This window comes from Excalfactoria chinensis, chromosome 12 (genome assembly GCF_039878825.1).
Source record: "Excalfactoria chinensis isolate bCotChi1 chromosome 12, bCotChi1.hap2, whole genome shotgun sequence".
NCBI lineage: Eukaryota > Metazoa > Chordata > Aves > Galliformes > Phasianidae > Excalfactoria > Excalfactoria chinensis.
The window spans coordinates 12,564,181-12,587,582 of record NC_092836.1 but is presented as its reverse complement, the minus strand read 5'-3'; the positions used below and the strand labels follow the sequence as shown (position 1 = coordinate 12,587,582).

General features: G+C 38.7%; 2 protein-coding genes across 3 annotated transcripts; both read right to left on the bottom strand.

Moving 5' to 3' along the window:
- Positions 1 to 256: 256 nt before the first annotated feature.
- Positions 257 to 9,380, bottom strand: ACTR8 (actin related protein 8). Its single transcript, XM_072347058.1, has 13 exons — positions 9,208 to 9,380; positions 8,942 to 9,112; positions 8,630 to 8,740; positions 8,267 to 8,371; positions 7,398 to 7,571; positions 6,972 to 7,065; positions 6,160 to 6,292; positions 5,679 to 5,832; positions 4,861 to 4,956; positions 4,310 to 4,450; positions 3,627 to 3,891; positions 3,150 to 3,313; positions 257 to 2,546 (listed from the first exon to the last, which is right to left on the bottom strand). The coding sequence occupies exons 1-13, from the start codon at positions 9,322 to 9,324 to the stop codon at positions 2,403 to 2,405; spliced, it is 1,869 nt and encodes a 622-aa protein (XP_072203159.1). The 5' UTR covers positions 9,325 to 9,380; the 3' UTR covers positions 257 to 2,402.
- Positions 9,381 to 10,230: 850 nt separating this feature from the next.
- On the bottom strand, positions 10,231 to 13,454 carry SELENOK (selenoprotein K). Of its 2 annotated transcripts, XM_072347443.1 has the most exons (5): positions 13,316 to 13,454; positions 12,906 to 12,996; positions 11,965 to 12,045; positions 11,407 to 11,499; positions 10,231 to 10,447 (listed from the first exon to the last, which is right to left on the bottom strand). In XM_072347443.1, the coding sequence occupies exons 1-5, from the start codon at positions 13,332 to 13,334 to the stop codon at positions 10,444 to 10,446; spliced, it is 288 nt and encodes a 95-aa protein (XP_072203544.1). In that variant the 5' UTR covers positions 13,335 to 13,454; the 3' UTR covers positions 10,231 to 10,443. The 2 variants fall into 2 exon arrangements, with proteins under 2 accessions (XP_072203544.1, XP_072203545.1); XM_072347444.1 differs by lacking the exon at positions 10,231 to 10,447 and having other exon boundaries at positions 11,412 to 11,499.
- Positions 13,455 to 23,402: the final 9,948 nt, after the last annotated feature.

Sequence of the window (23,402 nt, the reverse complement as noted above, 5' to 3'; positions counted from 1 at the left end):
GTAACTTTCCAGGCATCAGTACCTGAACTCATACAACAGCTGTGTCTCTTTCTGACCAACGCTTCTGACTTGTCCCCTTCTGCAGCACAAATGCTGCTAGGTCATAAGCTGCCACCTGCAGGGTGTATGGTGCCTGTCACAGAAATCCATTTAATCAGTTAGTTATTAAACAGATTAACGCACCACTCGGGAACTTTGTGGAATCCAAATGTTACTGTCTATAAAACAGAGACAGAAGTGAATTCTAGAGTAATTAGTCTTGGGTTTGAATGTTTAATGTTGTTTTATGAGTGCCAAAAGTATGAAATACTTGAAAAAAAACAGAAACAAAATGTAATTTTCTGTTAAATCATAGTACACTAAAAGCATAGTCTCTGAAATTCTCCTATACTACCACAGTAAGAAACATGTCTCCACTGATATAAAATCAACAGGGATGACCAGCAAGCTCTGGAGACAGAAGTCTAAGAACTCTGGTTATTCTCAGCAGACCTGTACTTCATTGTTATGTTACTTGCATAGACGATACTCTTTGCTTTTAATATAGTTTTTAAACCAAATTAATTTGGTCAGAATGAAATTAATCAATGATTAATTAATTCGTTTGCATTACCTTTTAGCAAAATTTCTTTTCTGGATACAGACGTTAGAAAAGCTCTCTTCAGTAATTAGTTAACTGGAGACATCTTTTTCAGCTATGCAAGACTTGGTTCAGTGGTTGTTGTTTTTTCTTTTTCCCCAGAAATCCTCACAGTCAATTCAGTTGGAAGATTTGTTTTCTTCTTTCTGCTCTACTTGTGGTTGCATGCGTTATTACTGTGGTTGCTGATACTGTTATAGAGGTAAGAATTCTCACTTCTTTTGAACTTTGGTGTTCCTGTAATTACTATATTAATCGATATTAAGTGTTTTAATACTATTAATATACTTTATAGTTGCCAATATGGATTTGAAGCTTGGTTTGAGGTTGATGGGAGCCTTTGTTACAGAAGATAAAACAAGAAATAGAACTTCTGTAAATAGGGATTAGTTATAAGGAGAAAAAGCCTCTGTGGCTGTTGGTGCTGACTATGTGAAAGAAATCTAGTTCTTCTGGGTTACCATGGGTGGGGAAAAGACATTATGTTATGTCAATAAATATATTCTAGCTTCTCCCTTATGAGGGCAGTATAATGTAGCACTTTAACAGTGACTTAAGATTCAACATGCATGGATACACTTGAATATTTACAGTGCAGAGGGTAGAGTTAAACATAAACATACAGGAGGCCATCCTGCTGAGCCACAAGGTTCATATCCCTGCTTTCTCACCTCCCTGAACCATGGAGGTAAGGATCCTAGGGGTGGCTGAATCCACTCCTAGTTCCAGGCTTCATCAGTGGTTTATATCTAACGGATTGTATGTGCACAACCAGTCTAAGACTGTATCTTAGTGAAGCTAACAAAGCCTAAAGCAATTAGTCACTTACTGAGGATCTGTTCTGGCAAGGGGTCTTGATGTCAGGGTGTAAGGGATCTATCTCTGTGCAGCTGTAACCTCAAGGGGTGCCCCTGCTCAACAGGAGATCCTGTCATGCAGCTGTGCAAAACAGCTCAAAGGGACTGTTGGGCTGCTCACCATTTATGGAGTAAGATGATAGTCATAAATTGCTTTTTAAGTGCATGCTCAGTTGGTTTTCAGCTGCTGAACCAGCTGTCTGCTATCAGGCTCACTGTCCTCTTGTGCAAGGCCAGGCTGAAGGAAGGTAGGTGAAGGGGTAGAATTGGGGCACACATTTTATATTGTTATTTTTAAATAGGGAAAAGGTAAATACCAAGGATAATGAATGGTTCATCATTTTTTTTTTAATGATAAGAACAAGCAAGAAAAATATACTTAAGTTGAAAATGATGTTTTTCCACTGAATAGTACAATTTATTATAGAAACTACAACAGCAACTGAAGTTTAGTTTCTCCCTTTCATGGTTTCCACAATGACGGCTTATACAACAATTTCATCTTCTGGTAATGTTAGCATAGGAATTGTAATAAGACATTAATCCCACAGACTGCAGTCTTCACCTGCTGATTCTGTGTATCTACATGCATGTCTGGAACCAATCTTGGCTTAATATTTACCATTTTAGCACCTGATACCTCATATTCCTACACTGTTTAATGAGATGAAGGTTGTTTTCTGTACACGGAATTCAATGCACACAGCTCAGAATTGAGTATAGTAGTGATACTGAAGTAATATGGACTCTGTAAGATTTCTGCACTGCTACTGGAAAAATCTCAGTTCAGTTTAATTTTATTAAGAGAAATATCAGCATATTTTTTCCAGTGCCTTGAAAAAACAAAACAAAAAAACAATGATGTGGGGCAACTGAATTTTTAGTTAACTATGTAAACATATCTGTTACCATACAAATGCAGCTCGCTCTCGTAACATTCTGACACCAAAACGCTGCCATTCTCGCTGATATATCCACAGCTCCTGAGTTGTATCAAGACAGGCCAAGACAGCACCTCCTTTCCATGCAATTAAGCGAGGGTCCATATCCTGAATTCAAAAACAGGATTATACACAGTCACTAGTCTGATTTTTGTGCAGTTCTCAAGCCTTGCATCTTATTTATTCCAACCATATTCATCACTTGGAATCCAAGGGGGTGAGAGGAGGAGAAAAAACTTTGAGAATTATGTAAGAGAAACTTCTTCATGATAATGAGGTAAAAATATGGAAAGACTGTCTGAGGTTGTGGAAAAAGTCATTTTTTAAATTTTATTTAAATATGGCTTTTAGGCATGCACATGAAAGTGTTGCCCTCACAGGCAGACTGAAGGCTCTGAAACATATGCATGCTTGGATTCTTAAAGATTTTGCTGGATTAAAGCAAATTGCTTACTCATGCCATACTTATACGTTGCTAATCAAAAAACAAAACAAAAATAACCTCTGTCTTTCAGCAAGGAATTGTGTTAACTGCAGGGACCCACACTGATTCTTTGGAAGTACAGCCTTCACGTTCACCAGTAATGGTCTTGCTTTACCTCTATTTACCTAAATCTCCTCAGAAATGTAACTGATCTGTGGTTTTTATATAATCTTTTGAAGAACTCAATTACAGTTGATTGATGATTTAGCTATCAGTTAATGATATACCTTAGGTCTTGTGATGACTTCAACGTTTTCAACTACTCTTCTGAAAGATGGGGGCATTTTGTTGAGAATTCGTTGTTGAAGGAACTCTTGAGCTTTATGAAACATAAGGCCTCCTCCCACTACTAAGATGGAGCTGTACATTTTCTTTTTTGTATCATCAGATGCTGGAATGAATGGATGCACATAGAAATACATATTTTTATAAGTTAACAGTGCCTCTATTTTATTATAAAGAACTTAGTGCAAGTCAAATCAAATAGAAACTGAGAAATGCTTACTATTAAAACTTCTTTGTTTCTTGGAGCTTCAAAAACAAGCTCAAGCACTCTAAAAATATGCTGTAACAAGGAGTAGTGCAGCTACTTCTAGAGCTGGTAAAATTAAGGGTTATACGTATTACTTTCCTAGAATATAGTAGTTAACATAAATCTTCATTGACAAGCATAGTTCCCAGAATCATAACAATGTAATCCTTACCACAGCAGTCAATACTATGAAGAATGGCTTTGTCAAGGCCTAAGGCTTTGCCTTCAAATTGAGAAACAGCTGTTTTTCTGGACACGTGTGCAGTTAAAGGTTCTTCTGAATCATTTCCAGGTATCATACAGTCACTTTGGGAGGATCCCAGTTCAACTTCTTGTGGGTACATCCTCTCTGTAATGTCTGTGACTTGGCTTCTCACGTCTCCCTCAAAGGTACAAGGCTTTGACGTGGATTTTCTATCAGCTGTAGCTTTTGAAGACTTAAAAATAAGAAAACAAGTTGTCTGTGAAACTATGAAAAATTGAAAAAGATATTCAGCAGATTACAGAATAATATAATAACTAAACATCACCTCTTTACCTTTTTGCACAGAAAGGCTAAGCATTACATTCCTATTTTATATCAATTTTATTTTGATTTCCACTTTCAAAGCAAGGGTTTTACTTTCAACTTTCAAATCCATCAGATGTATCAATGCCATTAATATGAAGATCCTTTAGGCTGAAAATACACAGTATAAATTAAGATTTTTTTCTAGATACTTGTAATTCCATAGCCTTAATTCTTTTATGCAGTTGACCCAGATAATAAACTTCAGTCCCTGAAATGAGACGAGTCCTTGTTTTATTCTTGAACTAAATAATACTTAGTGGAGGGAAAAAAAAGCATTTACACACCTGTTCCTGCTTACTTTGTGTGGCTAGCAGATAATGCTCATCATGAGGATCCTCAGGGTCCCCTTGTGACCTGTGTTGCAAAGTTGTCATTTTTTGTCCAACAATTCCAAAAGTTGATGGATAAAACAGAGCCATTGGAGCCTGAAAAAACGAGAGATCTGGCATTTTATTATGTATACTTTTACTAACTGGAATTTAATATAGGGAGGAAAACTTTTCTTGCAGTATGCCTTTTTTCCCAACAGATTCATAAAAATTTTGCATGTGTGTTTTAAAACTTATACCCTCGTACATAGACTTTACAGATTCTGGCAATGTGTTATGTGCAAGTAATTCAAATGTTATTTGTTACAAAATGAAATGCTTGCACAGTTCCTTGCAGTTGAAGGATAAGCATCATAACATTCAATTGAAATGACAGTCATTTTGGTTAAGGTTATTAGAAGTGTTGCGCATCTCCTGCTGCTTCATTAGGTACATCCATACATAATGCAATTCATTTTAATGCTGTTACCAAGTGTGAATATACATGTTCATTTTACAAATATAACCTGTAATTTTTCATCCCCTAATCGAAACTGGTATAATAGAGCTGGAGAATCTGGATGCCGAATTTGGAACTCGTGGTCTTGCAATCCAGAAATATCCTGCAGTCAAAAAGAAAAAGTATTAAAAATAAGTATTTTTATGTATTGACATCAAGATGTAACTTAAATTCTGCATAACTTAAACTGTGGACAATAACAAAAAGTAACAAAACTCTTCAGCCTCTGAATTTCACTTACCTATTCTTCAGCTCCTTTAAAAATGTTTTCATTGTAGCAAGATCTGCCAAAACAGCTTTCTACCTGTTTAGGCCTCTATAACGAGTTTGTGCAGAAATATAAGACCCTGTGGCAGAGCTTGCAAAACAAGCTGAAAAACAGTGAGTACGCAACTGCTATCAGCTTCTTTCAGTAATATGAACAAATAAATGTCCTTTATATGAGCTGGGAATCCCTTTCAGCTAGAACAACAAAGTAAGTTTAAAATACTTCAACTCTAAAGCTTCTCCAGCTCCTGTCAGCATTCTACTAAATGAAGTGTTTGGTTTTCTATGTCCATTAAACCCACTTCCTACAGCTCTCCTGTATCTACTTAAAAGTACATTAGTTAGGACTACTAGCTTATTATTCTACATTAAAATTAAAATATACACCTTGTGCAAACACAACATTTCAAGGAATAAATCATGCATCTTCTGAACTGTTTCCCCTGTTTGATTATTTTATACACTTTTTAATTTGAAAGCAATTGTAAACTCCCACAGTCTCCCCAAAGCAGCATTCTACAGAGATAAAGAGGAGAATACATCACTTTGCCTTCTCACCTGGTCTAGGTGACAAAATGTCTCCTTTAGGTGCTGAAGCAGAAGGCAATCCAACTTATTAGTTAACTGACAGTCTCTGTATGGAAATCCTGCTCGTTGCATAAGCCAGTAAAAACACCTTGACACGTCAGATCCTCCATATGCAAGGCAGATCCTAAAGCATTAAAAAAAAAAAAAAATCTTCTAAAGTACTGGCCTTCTCCTGTGGTATACATAGGAATACAGTGTTTTAGATGTACTGTGGTCATGGCTTCCAAACAGTTTGTACACCACAGTATCAGTTACACTGTTTTCTTCTTTTAGACATCATTTCTTTAAGACTCATACTGTACCATAATGATCCTGTTGAACAGCTCACAATAACAATAAAATCCTCAAATCTATAGATGTAAAAGTATTTATTTATTATTATTTTTTTAAGTAAAGTCTCTGGTAAGTAATTAAGTACATGCTTGTAATAATTCTGCATGTGAAAAGATACCTGGTGTTGCGTTGAGAAACTCCATCTTCTACACAGCAAACACTTGTCTTCTGATCTCCCACATCTACTATACACGCGCTGCCTAAACCACTTCCAAATGTAGCACAGACTGACTCTTGGTGCACCACAATTCCTAGCAACGTGAGGAAAAAAATTACATTCAATTTATACCAAGCTCTGGAGCTACATTTCTGACACTCAAAGGACATCTTAATGTCTTTTAAGCCTGCTAACAGCCTGACGACTCCATATATTAAATGAAGATGGGGATGCATAGGCCCTTGGAGTTCTGAGAAAAGCTACCAAAAAAAATATGGATGCCTGTCGTATGGGAAATCACAGCCTGAACCTCTGATTAATCAGCTGAGGCAAGTGTTGGGTCAGCTGCAGGAGCACAGGTGAGAGTGATGTAGCTGTGCTCCTGGAAGGGGTGGAGCTCGACTCCACCTCCTCTAAGACCTCAGTTACGGGCTGACCACCACTGAGGCAGCATCTCTTGGAGATTGCTTCTCAGTGGAGACTGCCCCAGCTTTTCCAGCCAAGGCACTGATGTTGGTGAGTTTTCCTTTGCAAATAACCTTTGAATATTTACCATCATTTTTGTTAACATCTTTATACTATTTGACTTTACACCTGTATTTGTGCATTCCTATGTTATGTTATTCCTTATGCATCCTAGGTTTAGGATACTGTTGCCAGACTTAATCTAGCTGAAACCAGCCTGGATAAACTTTCCTTAAAGCAAAAACAAACAAACAACAAGAAGTCTTTATGCTATTAATCACTCAGTGCTTGCTTATATATGATTTTACCTGAGAAGCCCATCTTCATTAGGATCATATTCACCAGTTCTTTCACGTGTTGTTTATTGTAGATGTCTGGAATTAGTAAAATGCACCTGTAGTACTGAAATGAAGAATGAAAAAGTCAGTTCTCAAACTGAACTCTCTCTTTGCATGATTGAATGCCTGTTTTGAAGAAACATGAAAGAAAGAAAGGATCGCATGCAAGATGCTAAAAGAAGCAACATTATTTTTAATAATTGTAAAAATTATTCAGAGTGAGTAGCAAGTTAACAGCTGACAGGTCATTAATGGAGTCCTAGGAACCACATGCACCACTAGTAAGATTTATCTGTTGAGCACCAGTAAGAGGGTACCAGTAATAGCAGGGTTCTTCTTCCTCATAATAGCATTACAGTATACGATACAGCCCTCATAAACTTGTTTGTAGCTCACCTTTAGGTCTTTCAGTGGTATTTCCAGGTACTTTTGTATTGCATGTGACCATATAACTTCCAGATCTGCTAATACTGCAGTGAGGGAGCCTCCAGGTCCTGTGTGGAGATTCAGCTGCCCTCTTCTAATAGGCCAATGTATATTATAAGAATCTAATGGATTAACATACAGTGCCTGAAAATAAGAGATGAAGTTATCTCCCCCAATATTCATAATAAATAGTGGCAAAATATTTCAGAAACAGACAGAACTTGCTGTACAGCAGCACTGAGACCAATGCGATGGAAAATAAGCTAAAATAACGTAAAACTCTTGAAAGCTCATAAATACCTAATTAGTCAGCAGATAGTCCATGTACTGATCCATTTTTATCAGTTTCTTTCCCTTTATCTAATTTATACCACACAAGCAAAGTTCTCACCTGCAGTAATGGCCACTTACAGCAACAGCGAATCTACCCCACTGCTTCTACTATGAGGATAAAGTCTTAAGAATATTCAGACATATCTTTTACTTATCCTTGAAAATTACACTGCATGAACCTTTGAAAGAGATGCAGTTTTCCCTGCTGTTTGAAATACTTGGTCTAGTATTAAATGTGGAGGTTGGCGGCCCTGACTGTGGTGAGTGAGGCTGAAGATTCATGATTCTTGATGTCCCTTCCAACCTGAGCCATTCTGTGAAATATATATTTATTTCTAGCTAGGCAAGAGAGGAAAACTGTCTGGTACTGTTGAATGGCAACATTCAGTTAATCCCAAGTAGAGTTTGATTAAACTCAGACTAAATTGAGTCCAAATAGCTCTTCAATATACAACTATATTAAAGTATAACACTAAGCCTCATTTCAGGCAGGAAATGAATCTTACCTCTTCTCCTACCAAAACCTCAGGATGATTAGATGTGTTTGTCCACTTGGCCCCAGAGCTGTGATCTAAAATAGCTGGTCGCATCTGCCTGTTGTATGACCTGGCCTGAAACGTAATCAAATCAAACACTATTTTACCAGACACTCTTTATGCATGAAAGCAACAAACAGACAACCCCCAACAATTCATGGTGGAAATCCATTTTAAACCTGCATCATCTTCTTAGATCTTTGGATGTAAGGGACACAACAACACAATTCATACATACTTTATACAGCATATCTTTTCTTATGCGTTAAAACATAGCATTACACCACATGAGAACACAAACGAACTATTTATTACTATTTCAAGAGGAGTTACCTGATCAGGTGACACCGGGATCCGTCTGGCACCATTTGACATCTTTTTGGACCATATTGCTTGGTCCACCATTTTTAGGCCATTTTGTCTCTGCTCTGTACTTTCAGGTTTCTAAGCAACAGAAATAGCACGTCATAAATACTTGCTGCACGGTCTGAAAACTGTTAATATTGAATTAAATTAGACTGCGGGACGGAGAGGTTTTTTGCATTGGAGGTCCAGGCGGCTCCTGTCAAAGCCATCACGACACACCGCGGCCAAAGACACAACGCAAATACCGCTCGGCCGGCCGGGCGCCGCAGTACCGCTTACATTGAGGCCGTCCCGCAGCAGCCAGCCATCCCGGTAGGCCGCCTGGCCCTGCTGCTTGTGCCGCCGCGCGATGACATGGGGGATGCCCACGGGCAGCGTGTCCGTGGCCCTCCCGAGGCGCAGAGTCGTGGAGCCGGGGTGGATCACCACGATGAAGTTGCTCTGGATTTGCTGCAAGCACAAGGCGAGGGCAGTGAGCGGCCGCCCCGCGGCACACCTCCTCTCTTCCCCGGCCGGGCCTTTAAAAGGGGCCGGCGCAGCCTCACCTCCTGCAGGGACTCGGGCACGGCAGCGGGGACGATGGGCCTCTTGCCGCCGCGCTGCTCTCGCTCACGCTCCTTGTCTTTGCCGTTCTCCGTCTCGCCCTTCTCCGCCTGTGTCATGTTCCCGGCCTGCCAGGAAGATCCGAGCCGGGCACGGCGGCGGCGCGGAGCGGAACAGGCGGGGCCGCGGCAGACACCGCCCCCTGGGCAGCTCCGGCGAGTAGTACGGGGTGGATGGGGACGGGTGGGTGTTTGTGCTTCTCTATGAACAGCTGGCAGAAGCCAACGCGTTCATAGATCCGCTATTAACAGTGGGGTGTTGTTGTATACGACGTTTACCTGCTGGAGGCTGTTAGAAAAAGTGAAAAACTGAAAGTGGCACCTCACAGAAGTTGGCTCCGTCTGGGTTCTGTGCGGTGGAACCAACCCACTCCCACTAACCAAACAATCCCTGGAACTACGATTAAAAACCCCAGCCCATGCAGAAAAGCACCGATTGTTTGAAAGAAAATGACTGGTGTGTCAGTGCTCAGTGTTACTGAGCAACTCCCTGTAATGAAAATGAAACCTCGTTTTATTGAGAGTATCCTATTCTGTGCAAACACGAATGTGCATCTATGTTGATGATACAAGGAAGTTGTTCCATGAATGCTTATAAACTGGGCATGTTATAAAAGCTATGACTGGACTTTAAGGAAGTGAGTTTTTTAAAATGGAAGGACTGTAAAACAAACTACCTTAGATTGCATTTCAGAAGAGCTTTTAGCACATCATTAATATTATAAAAACACAGCAAGGATCAGTAAAGACAAAACCTTTAAGGAAGCACTGCTTTAAGTGATTTTTGAGTGATCTTCTGTGTAAGTATTCCATATTTGTCCTCATTTGGCCAGGAAGGCATTCACCGTGCTTTGAGTAGAACTGTTTGGTTGTCTAAAAATTAAGAGTCCACCTTCTGACAAGCCATATATAATTTAATTTGCAACTACAGTAAAATGTTCAGAAACTATACAAAGACTTTAGACAGACAGTAAACACGTATTTAATAACACTGCAAGTTCAGTTACACCGGATCCTTGAAGGAGTTCCCAGTACAACTTCATTAATCTGCTTATGTTGCAGAGCAGTTCTCAGTTAGACATGCACATTCACAACGCCCAAACTCGTTTGGTCCACCACTCTCTTCCCTTTCTTCTTGCAAATGTGCATGGTCCTTTGCCTGCCTCTTACAGCAGGCGTTTACCTAGAAGATAAAATAATTCATCATGTTTAAAAACAAGGTTTTTCCTTTGCAAGATATAAGTGGCCATCTGTATGGGAAATTGATAATCACAGCCTGAACCTCTGATTAATCAGCTGAGGCAAGTGTTGGGTCAGCTGTGGGAGCACAGGTGAGAGTAATTTAGCTGTGCTCCTGGAAAGAGTGGAGCTTGACTCCACCTCCTCTAGACCTCATTTAAGGGCTGACCACCACTAAAGCAGCATCTCTTGGAGACTGCTCCTCGGTGGAGATTGCCTCAGTGGTTCCCAGCAGACTGAAGGCTTCCATATGGGTGAGTTTTTCCTGTAAATAACCTTTTGGGTATTTACTACCATCTTTTCATTATTGTCACCATACACATATATATATATATATGTATTCAGTGTCAGACAAAAGTCCCATCATCTTAACAAAACAGAATTCATATTTTGAATTACAATTTTTGGGCAGTAGCAAGAACTTTAATGTTGGGATGGGGCTTTTGAAAGGATTTTCCTCCATTTTTAAGCAATTCTGATTTGTGCTGTATTACAATTCAAGATGTGCAGTGGAAATGCTAAGTCATGGCTTTAAGCAGTGATTAAGCAGCTGGTGAGAAGGCAGGGCCAATCCAGGGGAGCTCAGGTGTACGCAATACAATGTAAGGGTTGGCAGTGGAGGCAAGGGTATCTTGCTGGAGATCCCTGCCTACTTGAGGTCTTCTAAGGGTAAGCAGATTCTTTTTTTCTTTGTTTCTGCAGCCACAGTTGTATATGAGCAAACCCTCACTTGTTGCAGCCTAGGACTTTGCTACTCTGCTATTATTGCTGTGTTTCCCATTGTATTACAGTAGAATAACACACTCAATTCTATCTTAAGCTCTATTACTACTGCTATCTCCTGGAGTTAAATAATAATAATAAAAACTAAACTAAACCAGAACAGAGGAGATTGGGAATTACCTTCCTCATCCACCTCCAGCCATTGGTGGTGGACTAGGGCCTCCACCCCAGTGATTTATTCTGCCCATTCTACGACGAGGATTTCCTGGAGGCCTAAAAAGAAAGCAAGAAAAACACAGTCTATTTAATAGGCATTCATTTAATTTAGAAATATAAAAGCACTGTATCTAAACTACAGCAATTTGATTGATAAAGCCTTTAGAAAGTTGCTGGTTTGATGAGAAATTATGCAGCTGCTACTAAGTGATGCTTTTACACAGCTTTGTAAGAAGGTAAGGCTGTCCATTAGGAATGAAGAAACACAGTAGCTATAATGTCTAGAGAAACTATATTCACATAATACAGTGTTTTGTCTAAAATATAGAGATAAATCTAATACATGAAGTGACCTCTTTCATGCAAATCTAACAATATAAGCAAGGCTAACAAAACAAGAATTTAAAAGATGAACATTGTCTATTATGACCTGATTTGATGCAAATCATGACTACGATCACGTTATGATATTTTTCTGGGGCAGTGAAAAAAGATAAACGGAACTATTAATATGAACAATACCCTCTTCCATCACTTTGTCCCAAGTAGGAGGAAGATGTGTAGCCTCTTCTCCTCACATCTGGTTGAATAATGCTCTGGAAGCTGAAAAACAAAACAGGAGGAGTTATGTTCATGGGATGGCTAAACATAGCTTCTACATTTTGGGACTACAAAGGAAGAGGTGGGCTAAAAAACAACAGTATCAGGAATGAATAGTATCTTGTCAAGATTACTGTTGTTTAATCTTTGCAATTTGCCTTCTACATAGAATTCTATTGTAACTTCATGAATCTAAGTTACAATACAGCTCAAATAAACCAAATTTTCAAATATTTAAAACTGAACATTTTTCTTGCACTAAATGAAGTGCAATGAATGCATGAAATAAAACCTGCAACTAAAATAATGGAGGGCTGTTGAAGACGTCAAAAGAACTCTGATTCTTCACTGGCTTCAGTCTGAAGTATACAAGTGAAAGCATCAGCTTTCATAACTTTGTATTAAATACACACATCAAATGCTTCCTAAGCAAGGCCATGTAACCATATTAAAACATTCATAGATGTTTTCCAGACCCTTATTGGTGGTCATCAGCAATAGAAATGGGCACAAACTGGAACACAGGGAGTTCCATACTAATGCAAGGAAGAACTTCTTTACTGTGGGTGTGATGGAGCACTGGAACGGGTGGCCCAGGGAGGCTGTGGGATTCTCCTATGGTGATATTCAAAGCCTGTGCAACCTGCTGTAGGGAACCTGCTTTAGCAGAGGGGTTGGACTTGAGGAGCTCTAGAGGTCCCTTCCAGCCCCTACAACTCTAGTTCTGTGAATAGTACCTATGGAATAAGAAAGACTAAATCCAGTGTTTTTGTGGTACTGCGTTACTGCTAGTACTTAGTAGCATCAACGTATGACAAGTTTAAAATAAAGTTCATCAAAATAATACTTTTTTTTTTACTTACAACATAACTACAAAGTCTGCTATCGACCAGAAGAAATCTGTTATGGATGACAAGCTCCATGGAGCCCGGCTCCGGTTATCCAAAACTTGTCCTGTTGTGCAGCAAGACAGGAAAACATTCAGCACTGTTTGAGTTAGGTCAGTATAGGACTTGAAACAGCATCAAAGTCAGGATGGTGGACTATGTCCCGTGCCTAAAGGTTTATTTAAGGGAATGGGGGGTCAGGACGGGGACGATGTTGCAGAGCTGGAGATGCCGGAAGGGGTTTGGCTATAGCTCCGGCCTGCACCCCTTCGCCCCACCAAGAGGAGCTGCTGCCTCAAAGCCGGACCGCTAAGCCACCCCACAGCAGCCACTTCCCGCGGCGCTACCCACCCCCATATCTCCCTTCCCCGACAGCCGCCGCTCACCGTTCGATATGTACACCATCGCGACGGGCTCCAAGCGCTACCCCGTCACCAGCCCCTGCTTACAGAGCATGCGCATCCCGTCCGCGCATGCCCAAAGTGGGCGGCTGTGGGCGGTGCGCGGCTGGAGCGCCGGCTCCGCTCTTCCGGCTGACGGGGCCGAAGGGAATGGGGCGGCGGCGCTGGGCGGGACTTGTCGCCTTGGTGCCGGTGTCGCAGCTGCCTTTGGGGCGGTTCGGGTCGTTCCTCCGTCGCAGCGATATCTTCTGTTTACTTCCTTATTGTCTCAGCGTCATAAATTTAGATAATTATCGTGCGGACGTTGTATGTGTAATGTACTTTTGATGAATGGGATATATACCTATTAGAGAAATAGTTGCTTTTGGTGCAGGATGGCTGCAGTTAATGGTTTGAAAGCAAATTGTATTCTGGAGTAATGTCAAAGGGCCGCCTTTTATGTTTGCTTTGTTAATTAGATGATAGCATATCTGTACTTATAGGAAGATATAACTTTCTATAACGTTATGTACGTTTCGTGGTAACAAAGCCTTGAGCTCTGGGTGGCACAAAATCCTTGGTTTTGAAGTTATTTGAAAGTCTAGAAAGAAGCTTCCATGTTCCTTCACCCAGTGTAAACAGTCTGCTACGTGATGTCTGCAGGCGTATTCTGTTAGTGGACCAACTACATGAGCAAGAGTGAAGAGAACTGATTCACTCGGGAGCATGGAGTGGTGGTGATACTTGGAATAGCCATTAGGTGGCAGCGTGTCAAATAATACTGTCTTAAATAATGCTGTCTTAAATTACAGTGCAGATTTTCTACCATGTTGATGATAACACGTTTGGTTTCTGCCTTAAGAGAAAGATTCCTTGTCTGCTAGAAATTTGTCGTTGCATAAGTGGCAAATTCTTACTTGATTAAGAAGTGGTGTGGAATACATAGATAAATAATTGCGGGCAGCTCATGTTTGTAGGGTCTTGAGTTAAGCTGGGGAATTTACAGTATATTTACTTATCTCCAGTCTACAAAGGGAAAGATACTGTGGAAACAGAGAGTTGAATATCTTCTTTTTTTTATCTATTATTAGTTGGGATCAACCTGCTTCCTCAGTCAACCTACAGATGCTGCCAGGATAGCCAGGCTACATAATCTACTAGAAATTCTCTAAGTGGTGTTGGATGCCATTTGTAAAGAGCTTTAGTTGGGTGAGACTCACGGAGAAAATATTCCTGAGCATTTCCCATCTGCAACAAGACTCTAGGCCAGCCTTTATCCAGCACTTACCCTGCTGTGTAATAAAGGGAAGGTGATTGGTATTTAGATCTCTGTGCAGCTGTCAGAGCACATAAAGAACAAGGGTACCTGCCTGAAATGGTGCTCTTGTTCACCAAACAGAAGATTCCTAGGTGTGTGGTAGCATGATAAGCTGTTGGTAATCAAGTCCTACATTCTCTTGGGTATTTCCTTCACTTGAAAGTCCTTACTGATCCCTTCAAACTGTCACCATTTTTGAATCATTAAGAAGGAGAGAGAAAGGGTAAAGATATATCATTCCTTTTTGCTTTTAGTTCCACCTGGACTATTTTGGCTCCCTGTTCTGCCTATCTCTCAGTTTCAAAAAGATTCATTCACAGCCTTCACCCTTAATGTTAGATTTTCTTCTAGGCTGTTAGCCAGGTACATGAATCACCGCTGTCCTGATCAGAGAAACAAGAACTAAAATGGTATGAAGAAAGCTTCCAAATCATTGAATTTATAATAGATAACAATGTTTTATTAGACTAATGGGCTTCAGGAAGTACTTGTTTACAGATTACATATTCTCCTCTTGAAGCAGCTCTTGAGAGCGATTTTATATATAGTGAGTAGTTTTGGCCATCATTCACTGTTCTGCTGCAATGTGAGTGGCCCCAGCTGACTTCACTTGTTTAATGGTGAAAGGCATAATCTAAATTCTGGAACCAGTGAGCTATGTTTTGTCAGCTTGCTTTCTTCTGTCAATTATAGCTGTCCCAGAGAGACAGAAACTTCAGTAATAGCTTCTTAACGTTCTTTCTGTTCCTTTGGGTTAGTAGCTCTCTGTGCGTAGAAAGTGACACTGTTGCCTTCAATTTGCAGATGTATTTCTTTGCTTGACAGTATTGTGTTGATTTGGCTTCCTATCTTTTTCTTGAAGGTTTATTTCCTATAGCTGTTTTTAAGATGACACCTGATGACAATAATGCATCTATTAAAATGAGATTTTAGTAGTAGCATATGCAATCTGCATTTTTGCATGTAGATTGTATCATTTGATACTAAACTACCTAATTTTTATTGCTTGTAGTACGTTCCTGTTATACCGATGAAAATCACATGTACTTTAGGGGCAAGACCATAAAGGTCTCTTCATGGACTTTTCTATTAACCAATATTGTGAAATCTGAAGGCCACTTTTCTTGGGTAAATTGCCTTTGTCATTCCATATCTTTCCTGAATGTCAGCTTGAGCAGAATCTGGTATGTTTGGAAGTACTACGTTAATAACATATCCAGTATTTGGGTACCCACAAGGTAGTATTTTTGCAGAGAATGATCATTCACATAGACTTGTTCTTTAATAAAACTGATCTACAAGAAAAACTGGAAAGCAGAATTTCACTGTCCAAAACTGTTTGAATCTTTTTATGCTGAGTATGTCTGCCTTTGGCTAGCCGTGAGTTCATTTTGATGATCTTGAGGCAGCTATTTCCTCAACATTTTTACAGGCAGAAGTGGTGATAGCATACAGATTATCAACACCTTAAGATCCAGATTTCCGATAACAGCATCCTTCCTTCTCTTTCCATTAATTTTCTAATTAAGTTTATATTGCACTTTCCATTTTTGCTATCTTGAAAATGCTTATAATCAGTTAAAGCTATGTATAAAATGAAGTTAGGATATCAACTATGCTGTATGTTACATTTTAAGGATGAAACTGAATAAACTTGATGCTTCTGGCAAAAAACCCATTTCCTTAATAAGAATAATCAATTACATTTTCCTCTCTGCCACATGGGCAGACATGCAGAGCATATCTTTCCACCTGATTTTCTCCCATCATTTGAAAAATCAAAATTAAAAGGGACAGAAGAGGGATTGCAGTCCTCTCTGTTTCATCATGCAAACTTTTCCTCTGTGCAGCTAGATCTCTGCTAACATAACAGCTTCAGAATAGACTCGATAGATACTAAATGTGAGGGAAAGGAACTTCAATTCTGTACCGTGGTTTTTGTTGTAGAGAGTTTGCATTGTTGGCACTGATAGCCATCTCAGCACTTGAGTATAAAACAAGATAAAATGACTTTCCTTATATTTTACTGGAAATGGCTGTTTTGGGTTGTTTTTTTTTTTCCTGCCCTCCCTAAAACTTGTGTCAATTGGCTGTTCAGTGTAGGTGTTCTTTGTGATGCATCATCTGTAATAATAAATGCCCATCAAATGATTCCTTCCTTTAGTAATGAAGAATAAAATAGTCGGGATAAGAAATAAAACACGGAAACGAGGCAGAATGAAAGTGCTTTATGCATAAGTGTTTGTTAATGTCTAAGCTACAGCTACTTATATCCCCCGCTGCTGTGGATAGCACTGAAGTCTCACCTCATGCTAAGTGATTTCTCTGAAGTCTGTAGGCACTTCCTTTGAAGTAAATTGCTGTATGGCTCTTTAGGCCTCCGTGAGTAACTGAAATGGTTTCTGTGAGACAGTGTTGTGGCTTTAACTGGCTGGGACAAGGAACAGATAGATCTCTCTTGGCTGAAGAAGTTACTACATGTGTTACACACAGTGTTCTCTATATTATGAAGTCAGCTTCATTGTTCTAATTCAGAATTCTTCAGGTAGGGTCTTTACAGAGCTCTTAAGTTTTCATTGTTCTCTCATCAGAATGTGTTATCTTTCCAACTCCTGGGCCTGCAGTAACTTTGGAATTCTACAGACTGGTGCCAGTGCTTTTGCAGCACCTTTCCTACTCTTTGCATATTGATATATTGTGCTCATTTCACTTATAACTAGTGCAGCATTTTGTTGTAAGATGTTGTTATAAATCAGCTTTATGTTTTCAAATGTCGTTGCAAGGTGGTGAAATGACTAAGCAAAAAATAGTGCACTTGCTGACAGCAGATTCTTGCCTTTAAGAGATAATGCTCACGAAAACATAATATGGTGGTGTAAGCAGAAAAAAATCTGGAAGATGTTTGGCCCACTTCAATGCTGTGACCTTGGATACGATCAAAACACTTCTCAAGCAATCTGTAGGTAGTCCTATATACAGTCTTACCTGCCTTTATGAAGAAAGAGGTGAAATAAAGCAGAATCTGGATTCTTGACATGAAAGATAACTACATTGTTTTGTTGTTGTTTTTTCTAAGGTTTGTTTTTAGTACATTTTGAGGTCTATACAAATACAGATTTCCCATTTTTAATGTACCAGCTCCATCTAATGCAGCAAATATACTAAAGATATCAGAAAATAAGGTTTTTTCTTTTCCAAGCAAACCTTTATCTAATTAAAAAGGGTGAAGTTTCTTCTTTATTCTCCAAAACTTCTGTTTGACTATGTTATCTATGTTATCATTAGTATATCTCTGTCTTATTTTCATTTGAATCTGTTCATTTTATCAGGGGAAATCTTATTCTAATCATTATCTCTCTTCGTTCTGTGAAGGATCCTACTTTGTCTTCCTAAAGGCTGTGGTAACAGTCAGTTTATGTGAAGTCTCTTTCAGATTTTCCTAACATATATCTTGATTGAGAAATCTTTATTATTATCAACAAAATGATTTCTGGGTGCTGTCAGACATGATCTGTTTTTATTTTATAGTATTCTGATATAGTTCAGAAATACCAAGTCTATTCTGTAGTTGCATGGAGATTAACAGGGCAACACTATTTATCTTCTATTTTTTTTTTTTTTCTCATTAGTCTCTTCATTCTTTTGGTTTTTTGGGTCCCTGAAGGAATTATGGGAACTGTCACTCATTGCTTGAAGTCTCAGAAGAGATAGGTAGTCCAGGGGGAGGAGAAGACACTGGACTATGAATGTCTTGATATACTTAGCCTAAGACTAATAGCAAACACCAGGCTCCAGGTGAGCAGTGTGAGGCTTCAGTGTTAATCAATGATAAGCTGCTCTAAAACAACAATGTAACTGCACGAAATCATCTTGTAAATTCAAACTAAAAAGGCAATGTGTGAGATTCCCAGACTGCTTTGACTGTGGCAGAGCTGAGGTACACGTGTGGTTACTTCCTTGGGAACCGCTGCTGGTGCTTTCTGTCAAACCTAGCTCTTTTAGGATGACATTTCTCAAAGGAAGAAAAAGTATATATATTTTAAGCAGAGTGCCAACCATCCTAGAACAGTAGCACTGGATGACGTTTTCCTGTCCTTACCATCTTATTCGCTTGTCAGTAATATCCTTGGGCCAGTATTTCTGGGATTAGGAAAGAGGCAGATTGCTTTTTAAAGATACTTTACTGAGTATTTAAAATAGAAAAAGAGGACTATTCAGATTAATAATTCCCAGTTAGCTGATGTAGCAGGGCAAACTAAGTGGTCTTGAAGTTGCAGTTACCTGAAGATCATGAAAGTCACTGCACCTGTAAGATAACAGACAAGATGCTGTATCAGGACATTTAGGGACAGTGTATTCATTGTTCTTCAGTTGTCCAATGTAGCAATTAATGTGATTAAGCTAGTGTCAAATCTGTTTTAAATACTATTGCACTGGATCATTAACTTTAACACTGTCATCATGTTCTCCCTACTGCATTTACCTTATTTAGGGAAGATACTGATGCTTGCCATTTGCTTTAATCGCAGAGTATATTAATGCTTCTCTAATTCTCAAGATATTACTCAGCTGTTTCTTGTACTAGGAACTGAGCCAGTAGGGGGGAAGAAAACCCTCAATCCTATAACCCTTAGTCACTTATAACTCCTACAGAAATGGTAGCAAGTCTCTAGGTCCATAATTTGCAAACCTGTTGGTGGTTAGCCAGGGGTAGATGTGTTTGCAGGGGGAAGTTGATGTTTGTTTTTCTTCCTGATGGATGTTCTTTTAGGTGACCTCTCAGTCTGTCTGGAGTAAAAGATCTGTCTTTAGATCCTGTAAAGGATATATTTCAAGGTAATTCAGAAGAAATCATCAAGTAATTCTTAACAGTTTTTATTCAAAAATTACTGAAGGCTGGGTTTTTAGTGGGAACAATTGAGAGTGGCTGGAGAAGGATATAAGGGCTACCTGAAGGTGCTCAGTCATTTAACAGTAAGAAGTAGGTTTAGAAGAAGTATATGTTTGTAGTAGTTCATATCTAGAAATAAACCAGAGAGAGAACTTTCACAGTTCAGTAGAATTATCTGACTTGATGCATACTGAAGAAGAATGAGGTTTTTCTCATACACTAGCCAGATGGGTTCCACAGATTCCATGTTACAAAGTCTAATCTGTACTCCTGGCAATAGTTACTTTCTGATGTGCAGCTTAGCTTCGGTTTTAAATCTGGGATGTCCTTTGCTTTTTAACTGTGTTATTTACAGGCAGTCACTGTCATTTAGTAACACATTTAGTAACACAGTAACATTTAGTGTGCCATGGCAAGGATTCTTTGGGCATCTATTGGCTGATGCTAATTCACTGCCAGGGCACTAATTCTCATACATGAAGAACATACAATCCAATTATAAATATGACACTAAAGGAAACCCTGAATTCCACAAATTATGCAACAGTGCTTTGGTTCTTGTTCCTGCATGTTCCTTTTATTAACTTCTGAAAAAGAATGACTTCAAGCAGCTGCATTTAGATTAAGGTTGAAGTAAGTTATAAGCAGAATAAAACAGTCGTAATGTTTCAGTAAACAATAATGATATCTTAAAAATGAACAAAATATAAAATCTTTCATAAAAAAGAGCTATTTGCATTCATTGCTCCTTCATCATGAAGGCTGTGTCTTCTTATGTAATTTGCTTGCTTCACAGCTATTGTTAGTACTTTAAACTGCGTTTTGCCGTAGATTATAAATGTATTGGTATATCTGGAGACTAATGGTTGTGTCATGTAAAACCTAGATTCAATATATGGCATGAAAGTACAGTATAAATATCAACATATATGTATAGATAACTAACAGATAGTTATCAGTAGCTGACATGTATGTGAAATTATGGTGATTGTAGGCACTGAAAGTAAACACCTTTTTGCTTCTCTTGGTGCTTATTCTCATGTGGAAACCGTGGTTTCTTTTCCACGATGCTCTTGTATGAGTTAGTACTTTCTGTGAAACACTCAGAGAAAAAAATGCTGAAAAACTGACATTTCTCAAGCTTTCACTGACAATCCATATTCGACCTTTCCATCAAGGAAGAAAAAGTCATTATAGATCAGACATTTTTCCTGCCTGAAACTAAAGCCAATGCAATGTCTGTAATAGGTTTCCAGCAAATTAGCAGAAGTGGTCTAACATGAAAAAAATCAAATACACCTTGTGATAGTTGCTTTTGCAGTTGAGAAATTGATTTTATTTATTTATTTATTTATTTATTTATTTTTCACTCATAGTGAAGACTTCTCCCACGTTGTGGCTTGCTTAGTGTGGATTTCAGTTGTATATTATTACATATAATGGATTTTGGTGTGATCAAAACTTCAGAATTCTGTGGTGCAACAACATTTCATTGTTGCATTTTTTTTCCCTTGCAATGTTACAAACATCATTGCAAATGCATATAAAAATCATCAGAAGACCCAAACAAAAACTAGCCAAAACTGCTAAAATAAAACGATAAATTTACATCAGTAATACTTATCTGCAAGTGTGCACATATACAAAAGACTCTGCATCTTGTAGGCTATATTTTAAAATTCCAATTACAGGGCAGTAATTACAGTGAGGTAAGATAAAACTGTCTGCCCTTAGTATTGTTTGAAAAGGTCTATTGCAATGATGCTCTTTCATGAAAGCATTTTAGATGTAAGGTGAGTCACTTACAGTATGTTAGATATACATTTCAAACATGAATAACTTATCTTCACTGAAAAATGACCTTTTATACTATCCTCCTCTGCTAAAACAGATATGCAAGCCAGAGATTTTTATTTCAATCTGTAGTCAGTGTATGTGCATTCACTGATTTGGCAGGTGTAGCTGCAGCTTATTTCATTGTCTCAAGGATAGTGATTCAGTTATTTACTAAATGAGCAGGTCATCCGTGGCATCATTTATCGAACTGTATCCTGGTGACTTCTGTAGAACATGTTCACACTGCAGGGATCATCTCCAAATAACTGATCAATAATCTGTGTGTAGTACATGCTATTATAGTTCCATTATGGCATGCAGTGAAGAGGTAACTGCAGTTAGTGTCATCCATTTTGGTGTGGAAGAGCTGATAATGGAATCAATTATTATCATTTGTTTCAATTATTGGGACAAACTGGTACTTCATGATTTCCTGCAGTTCCTCAAGGATATGCAATGAACAGTTGGATAAAGAACTTCTGATAACTGAACTTCTCTTGTGTAAGCTCTAGAGCTCCCAGCTTTTGTTTACTTGAAAACATACTAAATGTTCAATACAAGAAGATGTCCAAAATAACAATTTTTTCCTTGTGTTAATTCCAAAATCTTTACTGCCTTACTACTGCTAGTGAATCTTACCTGTGAGTCTGTATTTCAACTCTGAAGTGAACAGAGCAAAGTGAATCATTCACTGCTAAATCCAGTGCAGAGCAGTAATGTGTGCGGGCTGCTCCAAAATTAATGCCTTCTATATTGCCCCACAACATCAGTGGCGGATGCTGGTGGTAGGGCAGTAGAGACTGAACCTTCCCACCAATATTTCATTACATCTTGTTGTGTAACAGGTAGCAGTAGAGGGACAGTCTGACAAAATGGCATCTGACATGGAAGTGTGTACGAATCAAATGAATGGAATTGAATTCCTCCATGTGGAAAAAATGCTATTGCTATATATCTATACTTGCTGAATATTTATGGAGATCAAACAGTGGATGTGAGTGCAGTGAATGCACTATCCTAACAATTGCCTTGGGGTTATAGTAGGTAGTTCTATAAAAATATTAGCTTGAAGCTTGACAGTGTTGGAGGGAAAAATGAAAAAGTTAGGGAAGTAGCTATAGAAGTTGTTATGCCTCTGAATGAAAGTACAATGTGCAGTTCAAGTTGTCCTTTCTGCAAAATGATGTAGCATAATAAGAAAAGATGCAGAAGATGGTTTCAGTGATGTTTGCAGGTATGAAGTGGTTCTGTATAGAGCACAGCTACAGGGACTCTTCAGCTTTGATAGGACAATTGAAGAGAGTGTTCAGTAGTGTGGAGAAGTTGCTGAATGAACTGAGTTTTTTTTATGATGGTCAGTGGTAATTCAATTGCTAACCTAGTAAATGAGAAGTAAAGTGAGTTAGTTCAATTATCAGGTGGAAAAGCCAAATAATTGTAGTACATATGAAATTCAACTATATCATTCCTTCTCCTTCCCTGTAGGTGCTTGGACTTGTGTCAACATATTGCCTGGTTTCATCAGTGTAACATCCAAAAAACTGTCAAGTTTCCATTATCACCATCTCTTTGGTACATGTGGTAGATTTTCAGTAGATGATTCATGAGAATGTGTTGTTGGAAAGGACTGCTCTGAAATGTGTGTGGCAGATGTCAAAGGAATATTACTTATATATTTTAAGTGCTGCTTCCAATTGGGCATCTTTGAAGTGTAAATATCCTATAGCAACAGGGAATAAAATTCTGTGCTCATCAAATTCCTTTGCAAATGGCTTTCTGGAGACAAGTTGAGTGTTTATGATACTGGCTATAATCATCCCTTTTTTTCTGATAAGGGACAAAACTAGAGTAACAACTGAAGCCACCCTTCTGAATGGGGTTCTGAAACACATTGCTGTGCTTCTATGCTACGTTGCAGCTTTTGCACAAAAGTTATGTCTTTGCTGTCTTTAGTCATTACTTACTAAATGTGACAGTGTTTGGCTTGCAAAAACATTCGTGTAAGATGCCCAGTGTTTCATAAGCACTTTCTAGATGATAAGAATAAT